The sequence below is a fragment of the Chiroxiphia lanceolata genome, chromosome 13, assembly GCF_009829145.1.
Source record: "Chiroxiphia lanceolata isolate bChiLan1 chromosome 13, bChiLan1.pri, whole genome shotgun sequence".
NCBI lineage: Eukaryota > Metazoa > Chordata > Aves > Passeriformes > Pipridae > Chiroxiphia > Chiroxiphia lanceolata.
In genome coordinates this window covers 18,550,717-18,566,160 of record NC_045649.1, presented here as the reverse complement: position 1 = coordinate 18,566,160, position 15,444 = coordinate 18,550,717, and the positions used below count along the sequence as shown (strand labels likewise).

Here is a 15,444-nt window from a genome sequence, read left to right as displayed (position 1 = left end):
GGTCGGTGCCTGACACTGAGCTGGGCAGTCTTTGTGGTCAGTGTCCCACTGGATATTTTAAAAATTGTTCCTGCTAGGCGTGGGATGTGTTTGCAAGTGCCACCAGCATGGGTTCTGACTTGTTTCCACTGGAAAAGCCAAAGAGAAGTGGATAGCACTGTCTCTTAAAGAAAGAACTTGGTCATAGATTCTGCTGCACTCAAGAGATTCCCCAGTGGCTGCTGCTGCTGCCAAGATCATGTTTATGCTCACATCTGTGCTGCAATTGGCTTTTTTATTAAATAGGGTTACGGAGAAGGGCTTTAGAGCTACTCTGTGCTGCTCAAAAATACTTTCTTTGAAATACACCTTAAGTATTTAATACAATTCTCAAAATTCTTTGTCTCAAAGGTTAGGGTACAATTAAAATAATCTCTTTGGAATGTGGAAATTTTTTGCTCTCTTTCTCTTGCTGAATAGCTAGTGTTGAAGGTTATTGTATTTAGGAAAGTAGTATAAAAGTTCTCCCTGCAGTTGTAGAAATGCACAAGAGAACAGTGTAGGGTACATGCTGAAGAACAGCTGTGTGCTTTGTGCAGAGATTAATCTTACTTAGTGGAATTAATCTAATCAGAGATATATGAGAGTTAGATGAAGCATATATGTTGGTATATATGTTCCACTTGTCATTCTCCTGCTACTGAGAAACATTTGCCCTGCACTGAAGTCACATACACTTACAAAAGGTAATTTTTACATTAAAGTCAATAATGCTATATTGCTGTGGAGATAATAAGGACAATTAGCACCTTCACTTCTTTCTGCTGTTTATTCAGTTGCTTATTTGTAAATGCAATTTTCCAATTTATATGCAAAACTGTGGTAGGAGCATGAGCAGTCTTATGGAAATTGTGTATCTAAATTGTCAGAAAAGTTTCCTGGTTTAAATACTGTCATATAACTTGAGAATTACATCCCACTGAAATGAGACTCCATCTCTGTGCTGTTGGCACAAGTGGGGGTGATATGATTTTTTACAGCCTTAATGACCTCACATTCACTTAGAGTGGATCAGAACCTGCACACAGGATCTGGTTTAGGTGGTCAAAGCCTACGGTCACTTTGCTAAACCTATACAAATATCCAAAATATGCTGTGTGGTAGGTCCCTGTGACCCCTGGGAACAGACTAACTCTCCACAGGACTGACAGATTCAGGGTTTGCATTACATGGCTCAGGGAGCCCAGGAGCAGAAAAGCTCCAACAGTAGTTCAGAAGTGGGTGATGAGAGGAGCTTCCTGGGTGTCCTGTCCCACCACGCTGGAGGGGCTTAGCAGGGCAGGGGAGGGGTGTTAGAGCTGCCTCTGAACCACTGGAGGATTTAAAACAGAGAATGGAATGCAAGATCCAAACAATATTGTGACTCTGTTGTAGTTGGGAGCTGGCATTGCATCCTGCCACTAGAATTAAAAGTGCAGACAAATATGATTAAAAAAAGAAAATTACATGAGGTAGAACACGAAGACCTTTGTCTGTAAATTTTTGTATTCTGACTATGAGTAAGAATGAATATTAGCAGTTTTAAGCTAGATCCTAATAAATGAATGAATTCAATTAACATAATAATGGCAGAAATAATAGACATTTTTTATTACCATGAAAATGTAATATTGTAAATATTTCACTTAACTACATTTACAACTAAAAATAGCTTTTGCAATTAGGATTTTTGAGTAGTCATGTTTTATTTTATTCATGCCGAGTTTTGTATTTTCCTGAACACTTAAAACTGGCATATTTTGACAGGATCTTTCCTTCTGAGATTACAGGCCTGATAATAATTTCCACAGAGGAGAATAATCTCTTACGTAGAAGTTTGTTATTCACATTTTAAAAAAAATACTCACTAAGCTGGAAATCTGGAGTAATCAATACAATATTTCTGTACAGAAATAAATCACCTGTCACCTGATGACTGTGTTTGTTGCTGTCCCTGTCTAGTGTTATATTCTGGAGGAGATAGTAAATGGACATGTGCTTTATGTATTTGCTATTATTTTCAGAATAATCACACACATTGTTTAGTATTCTAGGGCATCACCCAGTGAGGTTAGTCCTGCAGTTGGTGATATTTTCGCAGGCTGTCAGCTTGGGAGTGGTTTGAAGCACAGACATCACCCAAGTGCAATTAAAGGAGAATGGGGCATTTGATAAGAATACTTGGATATATTTAGCACTCATCTACCAAGTGTTGACTTCCAAGTAGAGTTCAAAGGCTAATGAATTATTCATTGCAGTGTCTTGGGGTTCCAAGTAACCGTTTTTACAAATGGGAAAACAAAGGTAATCCATTCACAGTGTGTCCTGGTGACACTGTGGTGGATGGCATCCACTGGGAACCAGAGATTCCAGCTGGAGTTGGATGGAGGTGGAGGCCTCAGTATCTCAGCAACCACCACAGAAGCCGTGGTCAGCTGCTGTTTGGTACTGCAGCAGCTTAGACTTGTTCAGGTCTTCTTGACAGATGTCTCTGGGCAGATGACAGCTCTCATCAGATGATACCAGTGATTGGGAATAACACAGTGCAGTAGAATGATTCTTCTTTCTGAGGATCGCCGTAAGTGAAGCTTTTTGGATAAGATCAGAATATTATTGCATCTGTTTTTCTTTCTTTCATTTCAGTACGACTTTGTAAGATTTCATGTCTTAGATGAAAAAGTGGAGAGAAGGACTTCCTTCTGGATTGGTTCTATGATGATTTAAATCATGGTGGAAGTAGTTTGTGGTTTTAGTTAATGGTCTGTTGGTTTTTCATTGGATGTTCTTATGTAGAGCTAATAGCTGCACTTTTTGTAATGCTTGATGCTCAGCATAGTCCTGTTCTTAAAATATTGCTGACATTCCTTCTCTTTCTTCTAATAATTTGTTTTCAGGGTGCTTTCTGATCTAAAATGTATCTTGGGGGTAATGGGAATCTCTTCCTACAGTTTGCATTCTCGGTGGTGTTAATTTGCAGCTTTTCCTCTGCCTCATGCAGTTCTTTCTGTAACAAACACATCTTGGGCACCAGTTAGAGGCAAATCATTAAGGGAATAAAAATTGATAGACAGAAACCTCTTGGAAGGTTTTCCAGGTTGGCTGCCTGAAGGCAAGCTCTGGCACCCCTGCATGTGGTGGTTTTGCTGACCAAAAAGAAGGCAGCAGAGCTACCAGTGATCCTCACCTCCTCACAGCACTTCATCTTAATCCCCAGCTTGGCACTCTAATGCCAGACCTTTCAATTGTTGCTTCTTAGAAAAGAAATAGATAGCTTCTACAGGAAGGCTCGTTTGCTTTGCCAGGTGCTGGAGGTTTTGTTTAAATTGTTTTGAAGCCACCTTGCAAGTTCTATTTAATCAATGTGAACAATTTCTGGCCAGCTGTAGTATTTATCTTGTGGGTACACATCTCTTCTGTGGCACTGCTCCTGAAGCATCTTCCTGCCTTCATCTTGGGACAGTGGTGAAGATGCATCCTGTGGGGGAGGTTGGGCATGCACCTCTTGGCAGGAACCAGCTGTAGGTGTTTTAGTTCAGGTCAGATGTGCTTTTCTGAGGCAAGCTGTCCCACTCATCCTCAGCTGCAGGGCCTGCTCAGAGCCAGGGACCAGTCCTGCAGCGCACATGCTGGATTTGTTTTGGCTCAAAAACAGCTGGGAGAGCTTTCTGGAGCAGATCTGCTGTGCCTTGGTTGCTAATGGGTGTTGAGCCCAGGGGACCTGCCCGGAGCCAGTCCCAAGGGTGCAGAGACCTCCTGGCTGCAGTCACTGCAGCCCTGCAGTGCATGTGGTGTGCATTTCTGGTCTCCAGCACCAGCTGTGCTCTCCGTGCTCTGATCCCATGTGCACAGCAGAGCCAAGATGTGCGTGACAGATAAGGAGCCTCAAATGCCAGGAAAGATTGTGGCTCTTAACGCTTCACTAACGGTGCTGAAAAACAGATTTTTCACGCATCTCCCATCACAGTTGGTGCTGAACCTTACAGAAATGTTTAGTAAACTAAAACCTTTACATTAAAGTGTGCAAAAGAAGTCCCTCATCTTTGTGTTTTCAATGTCTTTTGTTGAAAGTGTTTGTACAGTCCTCGGAGTTGAGTATATGACTTATTTATGCCCTGGTGTGGTGTATGACACCGAGGGTGCCAACATAAACAAGCTGTCTGCAAATACATTAACATGGAGTCATGCCCTTAAGCTTCATGATAATTTTTTAAAAGTTGATCATAAATAAATGCATGTGCTGTTTACTTCTCCTACTTTATCCCCATTTTTGGAGGGAGATAAGGAATAGTATCTGCAGCTAAAATCCTGACAAACTGCTGTGCAGTGTCTGTGTGGGCATGGCAGCTCTTGGTGGGTTTTAATTATTTTTTGTATTTTTCCTTAAACACCGAGCACGTGAGTTCACAAACAGTGTCATGCATAGCGCCAAGATCATTCCAGTTGTTTCCAGGTACCAGCCTCCCAAAATCTTACCCCTCCCCCTGGGAAACAGTTCTTCAGGCAGGAAATGATGCTGCCAGTCCAGGGCAGAGGTGGGAGCAGACTGCTCTGCTGTCCCGTGCATGTGCAAGGAGACAGCTGAGCCTGGGAACACAATTCCCACTGTACACGTTGCCTGGCACAGAAGGCCCTTTTCTTTCCATTGCACTCCATTGCCCTATTGCAGATTTTTTTCTTCACATAGAGCAAACTAATTTTGGAAGTGTCCTGGTGTGGAAAACTATTCCAGCAGTGCCCAGGAGACAGTACATCTCAGAAGGAAGCTCATGTCTGTCCTTATCCTGTATTCAGGCTTTATGTGGGGCCTTTTTTAGCTGTCTGCACAACAACAGAGGTTCCCAAGTCCAGTGTCCAGGAAGGAAAAAGCATCCAGCCAGTTGTGAAACTGTGTTTAAGCCATTGGGTCAGCATCACAAAATTAACCTTAAGTCTTAATTCCTAATTCTGTGGGGGTTTTTAACTCTTGATTTAACAACTTTAATTTTCCTCTTTAGAGTGTGTATAATTTTAAGAAGTATACTTTGTATCAGAAAATCATTCCCATGATTCTGAAATATCACCCTTCCCTGCTTTATTACGTAGTGATTCTTATATGCTAAAAAATAATAAACAATAAATACTTATTGTTTTCAGAATATCAACGTAGAATTATTCTAAGATCATCAAGTCCAACCATTAACCCAGCACTGCCGAGTCTGCTGCTTAACCATGTCCCCAGGTGCCACATCTACTTTTTAAATACTTCCAGGGACATGATCCAGCCATTTAGATTGAGAGCCTGCAGAAACTTACTCCTTTCTACTCCACAATCACTGTTTATGGAGTTTGCTATATCTGAATGATTGATGATCTGTTAAATACCCAATTGATCACAAGTACTTAATGTATCTTGAAGGTAATCTCTGTTTGGATACAGTGCATGCTTGCTGCTTTTGTAATTGCACTTATCAGAAGTCTAATGTGAGAAGTGTGTCAGATGTCACATTTACTCCAGGTACAACAAAAGATTTGCTGAAACTGAGCCTCAGGTTCCTGTCACCTGAGATATGAAGCTGTTCCACCTTCAGAACTTCAAAAGAATCAAATTTGAGCAGGGTGACCAGTATGGTTTTGATGAAAGCTGAGGTACACACTGGCCAGTCAGCTGGAGGGGTCAGAGATCCCACAGTAACCCTGTCCCAACACGTGTATTTTTGGATGTGATGTAGTTCTTCTAGCTCTTAGAAGAGAATAAGTGAGAGCATCAATCTGAGGAGACCAGTAAAAGAAAAATAAGTAGAGCCTGAAATCTTTAGCAGCCTTTTAACTGACATTTTATAGACCTGGGGGAGTATCAGTAGACAAGAGAGGATGCCCAGGGCAAATGTAGGTCACCAAATGGATCACGGAGCTTCAGAACGACAGAACAAGGCTCCATCCTTCTCTGGAGCTGTTTTGTTCTTGAGAAACAGCAGTTTACTCTGAAAGATTTCCAGGAATAAAAGTCTTTTCTTTGTAATGTGATTCTTTAATAAGAGGTAAGAAAAGAGTGACAGTTTTCGTACCTGTTACTTGCTGCTGACGTTGTATGCTGGGAAGCTCCCTGAGCAGCAGGCAGTGTATCCACTCCAGCAGAGACCACCAGAGGGAAACTGGAGCTGTTTCCCTGGACAACTCAATTTTTCCAGTCCCACTGATTCCTAGAGCGTTTCAAACATGTCAGATTTTACTCCAGCAGAAGTTAGTTTGTTTTACCCCTCAGACTACTTAACCTCAAACAGGGACAAATATCACTTAGTAGTTAAAAAAAAATCCAGGTGGTAACAAAAGGGTGTAAGTTGAAAGATTACTTGTGCATAATTCTTTCCTTTACACTGTCATGGAGATGGGAAATATTCAACTGAACTGTGCCAAGTTCCTCCTGCTCCTTCCCATCCCCAGCTCTGCTGCACTGGTGGCTGGGCAGGGCTTGGGAGGGCTCTCACAGGCTGCTTCCTGTATGAATATGCTGATGTTTACAGTGTTCCTTCTCATGCTGTGTGAGTGTGTGTGTTAATGTTTCTTCTCCCACTAACTGTGCTGCGTTTTCTTTCTGCCTCTCAGTGGGGAGAACTCCTCTGTTTTGCACTACGGCCACGCCGGAGCCCCGAACGACAGGACTATTGAAGATGGAGACTTGTGGTAGGTAAAGGGCTTGAGTTTGTTTGATATTTCTGTTTCACTACTGCTGTTTCCATACAGGAACTGTATGTACTCTTGGAGCTAGTTAGTAAAATGATGGCTGCATAATGGTCAAAGTCGAAATCTTTAAAATAAACTGTAACATTGCATACCCAATTAGTCTGGTTTCCTCCAAAAGTCCTGTGTACCTGCATCTACAGTTGAAAGGGAGAAGGAGATACTGTTTTAAAACACTCCTGGGCCAGAGGCACTTAGAATTTAATTTAAGAAATGGCTGTATTCTAAGTACAAGCGTAGTTGCAAAATTTGGCACCTGAGTTTGCTCTTGAACCTCAAATCCAAACCTCAGCTCTGATGGTGGGGTGGAGGATCACAAGAGCATTGGCTGCTTTTAGAGAACTGCATCAGATTGCAGAATGGATTAGACCTTACAAATGCTTGTGTGCACCCAGGCACCCTGATGTGACTTTGGAGTGTGTGAAGGGATCGAACTCATCTCAGTCCAGGTTAGGGCAGGGTGCCTCTAGTTCTGTGTTGTGCCAAAAATTTCTGTAAAGATTTTGCTTAGGGTTTACTGTTGCCATAATACAGCTGAAAATACCAGTTTTTCTCTACTTGCATTACGTGCCCACCTGCTTTGCAGTATCACTGCAGGGTGAATGAAAGCACCAAATACATTGCTATAAATTGAAAGACACACCTGTTTGTGTGGGGTGTAACATATCAGATTGTAACTTTTGTACTTCACCTCTAAAGACGTTGTTCTAAAAGCCTGCATTTATAAAAATGCAGAACTAGTTTTGGAGGATTTGTATTGGATTACCTTTGTAGCACATGCAAAAAGGGTGTAGGTGTGTGTTTTCACAGTGGAATGTAAACGTGTGAAGAAAAGCAAATTAGTATTATCAGCGATAAGCTCAAAACCTATTATGGAAAACAAATTGAATCTCAGAAGTTAAAAAATATGACTTATTGGCTAATGTTCCAGGCACATCTGCAGGTGCTGCAGAGTGAACTTGTGGAATTACAGATAGGTACTTTATTTATAATACTGTAAAAACTTTTTAAAAGGCTTCTTGTACAAAAGTTTATGTATTATCTTCATCTGTGGTTAATAGCTTACTAAACCCATCAAATACTACTGTTAATTGTAAGGGGGGTACTTTTGAATTGGATGGTCAATGGAGCATAGAGGCGTGAGAAAGGAATCATATTAGGATGTGAAACCAGCTAGAGTATGGTACAATGTAACTTCATGGCACGAGCTAATTGTAAGGTCCATTGTGGTTTTTAGCAAGTCAGCTTGATATCCCCTGTTATCAGAGCTGAGTTCTTCCTTGGTTTTGCTACATACTGCAAGATAGATACATCTACCCTTGAAACACAATGGTCGAGGTCATACATAGGGGTGAGAAAGATGATGATGGGAGGAAGATTCTGTGGGCAGGGGTCGCTCGCCCCTTGCCCTACAACAGGGCATGCACAGACTGTTGCCATGAGGGAATGATCAGGCGGGGTTTGGCTGCCACTCAGGCATCACCTTATACTGGGTACTGGCCCTACGTGGTGTAATGTGGAGCTGATAAAATGGGGTGTCGGGACTGCTGGGGTGAGCGATCCTCATCCTACCACCCAGACTGTGTTGTTCCATGGGGACGCCCGCTAAGCATGGGCACCGACCAGCTGCTGCAGATCCTGGCAGCCCTGGCCTGTCTGTGTGGGTCAGCACAGTTTATTGAGAGGAAGCAACTGAGAGAACAAACTTTTTCTTTTTAATATCCTTTTAGTGTACCTTTAATTCCCCTTTTTATTATTGAATATTGTTACATAATATTTTCCTTTAATTTCCCTTTTTACTAACCAATATTGTGTTAATAGTTATCCATAATATTGTGTTAAGATCCCTTTTTTGGTATCCCTTTAACCCTTCTCCTTTTCACTAGTTAATACTGTATTAAAAGCTGTTCGTAGTATTTGTTTTAATGTCACCCAATAAGGTAGTTATTTTGTATCCCTTTTTTAGTTTTTGATTCCTCTTGCTAAGTTTATTACTATCATTATTATTCTCACTGTAATAAAAGATAGTGTGTGTTTGAATATTTCTGGCACTTGTCTTTATTCCGGACATGTATCCAAACGAACTGTTACATTAATTTATTGCTTTAATTTATGATTATGTTGTGTTTGAGTAGATAATATGCCATGAGATTTTTTTTTTTGATCAGGCAGGACACACCAACATGATACTGTATCAGCTGTGTCATTCAATTAAATTTAAAAATAAGGTGTGTAACCTACAGGAAACATCAGCATATGTTATTGAGAGAAGATAGCGATGCATTATGATATCCTGTATTTGAAATTAAGGCCTTTAAATGGTGAGGGAGACCTCAGGGTGAAGGATATATGTAGGAACCTTTTACTTGCAGTCTGAGGGCAGTTTGGTGGGTGGCTGTAGTCCTTCCTAAACCATGAGAGCACATCCAAGACTCTTCACAAACTCTTATTTCCTGCAGTATTGGCAAAATCTTTGAAATATGTTTGGGTTGTATTAGCCTCATATCTCTGAACATCAGGAAAGCCTCATCTACCAAATACATTGATCACTTAAGCATTTCAAGGCTGCTGAGCAGCAGCCCCACTTTGTAACCATCTCCACAAAGAGAACAAGGTTTAATACAGTCGAAAATAACCTCTTGTTTAAACGGTCCAGTTGCCCCGTGGTGTTGATGAGATGGAGTTTGTCAGGTGTAGATTGGTTTCAGCAAACTGGTGCTCCGTGTGCATGAGCACCTGCCCGGGCCTCAGGTGCCCCTGCCTTCCCCCCTGGCTGATACACAGTCACACTCTGCTCCACACAGTTTCCTTGGCGTTTTTCTCAAGTGAAAATAAAAAAGTAATAAGAAAAAGTAATTTAATTTCTGTAAAGACAATTTAAAAATACGCTCATTTTCCGCAGTTAAAAATAGCGCTTCGGAAAAGAAAAAAAAAAATCTGGAGGTGGCTGCACTATCAGCATACAAATAATGCCAGGGCACTGCCTGGGTGGATTCACTGTGGGCTTTTACAAGGTCTGATTTGGGTGTGGATGGGTGTGTGTGTGCATACAGAGCAGGGCATTAAAACCACAGCGTGCTGATTTGTGTGTGTGTGTCATATATGTGGCTTTCAATTAAGCTTTTTAATAGCTACAGGGAGCCCTCTGTTGGATAATCTCAGGAAGCCCTGAGCACAGGGAGAAAATAGGCTTTACTTTTGGTGAAAAAGAGGTAGAAGTGTTTTAAGGGTTATTTCTGTTTCCTGGCAGTATTTTGGCATAAATTTAATTTAACAGTTTATGCACTTGTATGTAGCAGAATTGGGAGATTGGGTACTTGGTGTGATTTTCATTAAAATCTTCAGTAGAATTTCATGTCTTTCTCTTAACATTATTTAGTAGATGTTAATAACATTCAAGACTTCTACAGAAATATACTGCTCAGGTTTTTTATGTACAAAGCAGTGCAGTGCAGCATCATTAAATAAGTCAACAAAGCACCTGAATAATAGAAAAAAAATACATTTGGAAGACTAATGCTTGAGTGCGTGCACTGTTTGCTCTTTTAAAAATGTAAGTTACACAGATTTGGTTGTATCAAAAGGAGATCATAGGCCAAAATATTTGTGCTGTTGCATTTTTATATCTTTTTTTAAGACTCTTATTCTGACTTTTTCAAAAGCTGTGGCAGGTTTAGAACAGCCTGGTTTTATGATGTTAATTTTTTAAAATTAACCTATATCAAATGGGTTTATTGCTTCTGTAAGAAACTGGTATGGAATTGCATCTCTGATGTTGCATTATATCCACACTTTTTATAGGTACAACTTCTGCACTAAATGATCCCAGTGCAAAAGAAGGACTATCAAGGGAATTTCTGGCAGTTCATGTTAATACAGACTGTCTTGCTAAGCAGGGCTGTCATTTTCAGTCTATTAAATATTAAAATAGCTAACTAGCACAAAGCACTATGATTGACATAGAAAGAAATCAATATTTTTAGAGAGGGTTAGGTATTCAATAGATACATGCATTTAACTGGTATGAATATTAAAAATAAATATTGCAATAACCACAAGTCATTGTTTTATATGAAAGATTCATGTACTGTAACATCTGTGTGGTGAACATTTAAATTGTGATGATCCCTGTGCTCTGAAGCACTTTTCCCAAGCAAGGGGAAGGTCAGAAAGGTCATCCAGATAAACATGCAGGCTGACCATCCCTGCAAACCACTGTTCTGGGCACTTGACCCTTTCACTTGGTATTAACTTTAAATAAAATCTTCTACTTGGAATGTTTCCAATCACAGCCTGCAGTGATGACCTACAGCCAGGCTAATGCACAAATACTGATTTTCTTCTGTCATCTTAAACCTGTGACAGCTTGGATTGAAACTGAGCCCCTGGGCTGAGGTTCACTGCATTGTCTCAGGTATTGCATTACTAATTGTGTGCCAAGAGGCTCCTGTTTCTGTACTGAGGCTGTAACTGCCTTTGGTGATAGGAAAAGTGGAGTCATAAGCAGAAGAACTTGTAGTTTGCAGCTTCCTGCCCTGTACACAAGAGGCCTCCAGCAGTTCAGATAACCAGAGGTCTTTCAAAATTTGGTGAGGAGTAGAATGAATTTAAAAGTGGCTCCTCAAGAAGACAAAACCCCAAATAAATTAAAGGAGCAGAGGTCTGACTCCCTCCTGTGCACAAACCAAGAGCAGACGGGACTCCTGCTCATGGAGTTGCATCCCCTGCAAGGCTCGTTCTCCCTGGGCAAGTGTCTCATGAGCTCTCCTTGTGCAGCTGGTTTGCTTTTGTTCACACTGTGGAAAGATATTGGTTTAATGGTTAGAGAGCCCTTGTGGGAGATGGAAACCTGCTTTCAGCTCTTCTAAACCATCTCTGACTTTGGCTGGAAGTTATGACTTGAATGACTTGACCCTGGGAAACGACATCCAGAGCAATTTCAGTCAGAGCCAGTGTGCTTCTGTGGAAAGTATTGGTCCCAACAAATCAGCACCTGCCTTCTGGAAAATGAAAGCTTCCTTAAAAATAAAGGAAGCAAATTGCTTTGGGTCCTCCCTTCTGTGTGCTGCCCCTGCCCTGGCAGTGCTGCAGTGTGGAGTAACACCCTGGCTGGGGAGAGAGGGGAAGGGAGAAAACTGAACATCAGTGTGGAACAGAGGAAGCCTGGGGCAAGGCAAACATCTCACCTCTGTGGCGTGGTACTTTGTTCTAGGAACCATCAGAGGCTCAAACCTGAAGTGTATATTTTATGTTTTGATTTTGAGAAGGCATTAAAATGGTAGTTTATTGCCAAAAGCATGTTGGGAGTTGATTGTTCTTTTGCAGTTGATCAACAGGGCTCCTGCAACGTTTGGCAAATGGAAAATGCTTCTATGATCTTAAAATAAGGATTTCATGATGAGGCTCACACTTAAATAACAGAAATGTGGGAAAATCAGCCTGACCCCAGATGTAACTGAAGTAGATATGGCTGTTACCTCAGGAGGTTTTCTGCAGGTGTCATGAGTTGCAGGTCTTGGTCTTTTTGTGGCATCTGACAAATGTATCTCCATGAAAATTCAGCATTAGTAAGCAGCTTGCATTGGCAGGTTCACTGAACTTCAAGCATTTAGTGACATTTTGGCTTTTTTAAAAATAATGAAAAGAATTGTCCATTCTGCTGAATAGACAGCATTTTTAACTCAGCATTTTTTAATGTTTTGAAATGTCCTCCCAAGTCACAGCGTTAATGACCAGGGCACCCCGAGGCTGTGCTGGGTCTGCTCTGCACACCCTGAGGAAGTTGGGCACTCTGGTGCAGTCACCTGTGCCCAGCACTGGCTGGTAGCAGGGGGACATTGGTCCTTCCTGGAGCAAGGGCCAGAGTGTAGTTTATTCAGAAGGCTTAGGTGAAAGCATAAATAAGGGGAGTAGAACATCAACTGCTTGTGAAGTGCAGCAGACCTCAGAGAGAGACCATTAACCTCATATTCACAATGGGACTATCTATTATTTACAAAATGCAACTAGCTTTAAAAGTTTAAATGGAAGAAGGTTGGATCATCAGATAATGTCTTTCATTTTATTTGACTGGTTCTTTTAACACTCTCATAATTACTTATTGATTACTTATTTCATTGAAATAATTTATTGATTTCAGTGAAAGCGTTGGGCAGAGTTCAGTATCCTTGGGGAAACAGAATGTCTCCTGCTGCAAAAGCTCGCTGCTGTTTCCATGAAATGCCATCATTGCCATGGATGACAGTGAAACAAGTGAAAAAGATTTTTGTTGCATTCAAGTACCGGAATTTAAGCACTGGGGAGGTTTTGTTAGTGTCACAAAACCAAACACATTTGTCATAAAAAGTACAATGCTAGCATTAAATGGTTTAAGTGTGTCTTGGCTGTATCAACAAGCACTGTTATTTCCCTAGTCAAATGGTAGAGCTGGGGATATGGAAAGCTGTTGCAAAAAGAGCAGAATAGTTTAACTCTGAGGACTATTTTTGTTTTTATTTTTGTCCCAATGCGAAGTTAAAGCATCAGAACAATACTGACAGCAGGGGGCACTAAAATAAGCACACTCTGAAGGAGATGAGGTTTGTCCCAAGTTGGAATATTGGTAACATAGTGGATTTGCCAGAGCAAAGGCACAGCAGCCTTCTGGGAGCACTGCCTTCACATGTGTGCTTTTCACTCAAGGTGTGTCCAGCTTGGGCTTGTTTCCTTCCATTTGGCACTTGTATATAGCTTTTAATATTTCATTTTCCTCATTATTATTATTATTATTGTTATTATTATTATTATTACTACTATTTCTGGTGCTCTCAAAAGATCTTGTTTAACTTCTAACACTCCTCACCTTGTCGTTTCAGGAGCTTTGTTCATCATAGGGAGTTTTTCTTGGCTGCAAGTACTGGTAGTTGTGAAAGGTTTGTTCTGGCTGAAGCAGAGCGGGAAGATGCTCAGTGTTAGGGGCTTTTTATTTTCAGTGACTCAAAAGAGACTAAGAAGAGTGTTCAGGCTTCCTGCAGTGGCTGGTCACTCCCAGGTGTGTGAAGAAGGAGAGGTTTAGGTTGAATCTCAGGTAAAGGTTCTTCCCCCAGAGGCTGGTTGGGCACTGCCCAGGCTCCCCAGGGCAGTGGGCACAGCCCCAAGGCTGCCAGAGCTCCAGGAGGGTTTGGCTGATCCTCTGGGGCACAAGGGGTGACTCCTGGGAATGGGCCTGTGCAGGGCCAGGAGTTGGACTGATGGTCCTTGTGGGTCCCGTCCAACTCAGAGTATCTGTGATGAATATTGCAAAAGGAAGTTGCTTTTTGCAAGGGCTTGTCAGATTCAGTTGTTCATGGTTATTCAGAAGGCTAAGCCTTTTATTAGCTAAAATAGAATTCAATAAATTTGCTAATTTTATTTCTTTGATCTCAAAGCATCAGTTTTGTATAATCAAAAGATTTGTCACTTTCTGTATAATCTGTATTTATCTTTTATGTATACACACACACCATGCACCTGCAGGATACATATTGATTGAAACTATATCACCATGTTTATCTTAATATTATACAGTGTTATTTGTAGAAAATGCACTATTCTCTTTTTTTTGCAGGAAAAAGTAAGTATATAATATAAAAGGACTTTCTGTGATTACTGAGTGGCTATCTTTTATTTCAGGAAAATATTGAAAGATTTTCAATAAGTCAACTAAAATACTTAGGTGAGCTTGAAAATTATTACAAAATCTTATTACAAAAGATGATGGAAGTTTGCTGTGCCTCTTTTCCAAACTCCTTTTTTGGAACTCTCCCTATGTTTTATTGAGTTTTATGGTACTAATGCCAACCTATAACCGAAATTCTTTTGTCCAGGTGGGGGCAATGTTGCATTTAAAAAGCAGGAACTCACCAATCTTTTTCCATCAGATAATAGAAGTCCTCCCTTTTCTACCCCAGGTGGGAAATACTGTATTTATTACTTCTTGAAAGCACTGCTTTTAAGATCTCAGGATGTTAATGTGTCAGATGTAAATGCTCAACTATTTTAAGGATGAACCTAGTATTTTCATTTGGCCTTGTGCATTTTGATGCATTTTAAAGTTCAGTGCTGTAATAATATGTAAAGTTATGGTTAGCTTCAACTTTTCAGTCTGCAGTTTTGAAACAACTTGTTAGTAATGGTTTTGTTTCTAATAATAATACAAAGTACATTGCTACTACTTACTCGTTGATTGCAAAATCAACTGGCTATCCATTTCTTAAATAATTTCTTTGGCTTGATTCCTCTGGTTTGATTAATATTTACTATTTTCATCAAGTGTAGGTATTTTTCATTTTCTTGTAGCTATAGACTATATTAATTTTATGCTAATCTAGAAAAATTGAATTTGATTAAAAATAGAGAAATGTATTTCCTAGAATTAACAGTAATTTTGCTCTAATTGAATGTGTTCTGTTAGTACTGGTTAATTCAGGCTATGAGGTTGCCTGCTGTCAGAAATGTATAAGCCTTTTAACTAAAGCAGAGGTCACCAAGTATTAATAGTGTGTTTGCTGTAACAAATTTTAGCTTTCCTTTAAGTGCTGTGTTATAGTCTGCCTCTTAATTTTATGCTGTCTATAGTGTACGTGAAATGTCTTTTTAATTGTCACCTGTGAGTTCTATCTGTCATAGTTTTAGCTTAGCATTCCCAATGTAGTCTAAAAAAACCTGGCTGCTGTTGGATCAATTTGGCCA

General features: G+C 40.5%; 1 protein-coding gene across 6 annotated transcripts in view; it reads left to right on the top strand.

Annotated features, from left to right (window-relative positions):
- The window catches only part of PEPD (peptidase D), a 143,109-nt gene that overhangs the window by 81,769 nt on the left and 45,896 nt on the right, over positions 1–15,444 (top strand). For all 6 annotated transcript variants that reach the window (XM_032701583.1, XM_032701584.1, XM_032701586.1 and 3 more), the window contains one exon: positions 6,601–6,678. In XM_032701583.1, coding sequence (XP_032557474.1) covers positions 6,601–6,678 — 78 coding nt within the window. The remainder of the gene's footprint in view (positions 1–6,600; positions 6,679–15,444) is intronic.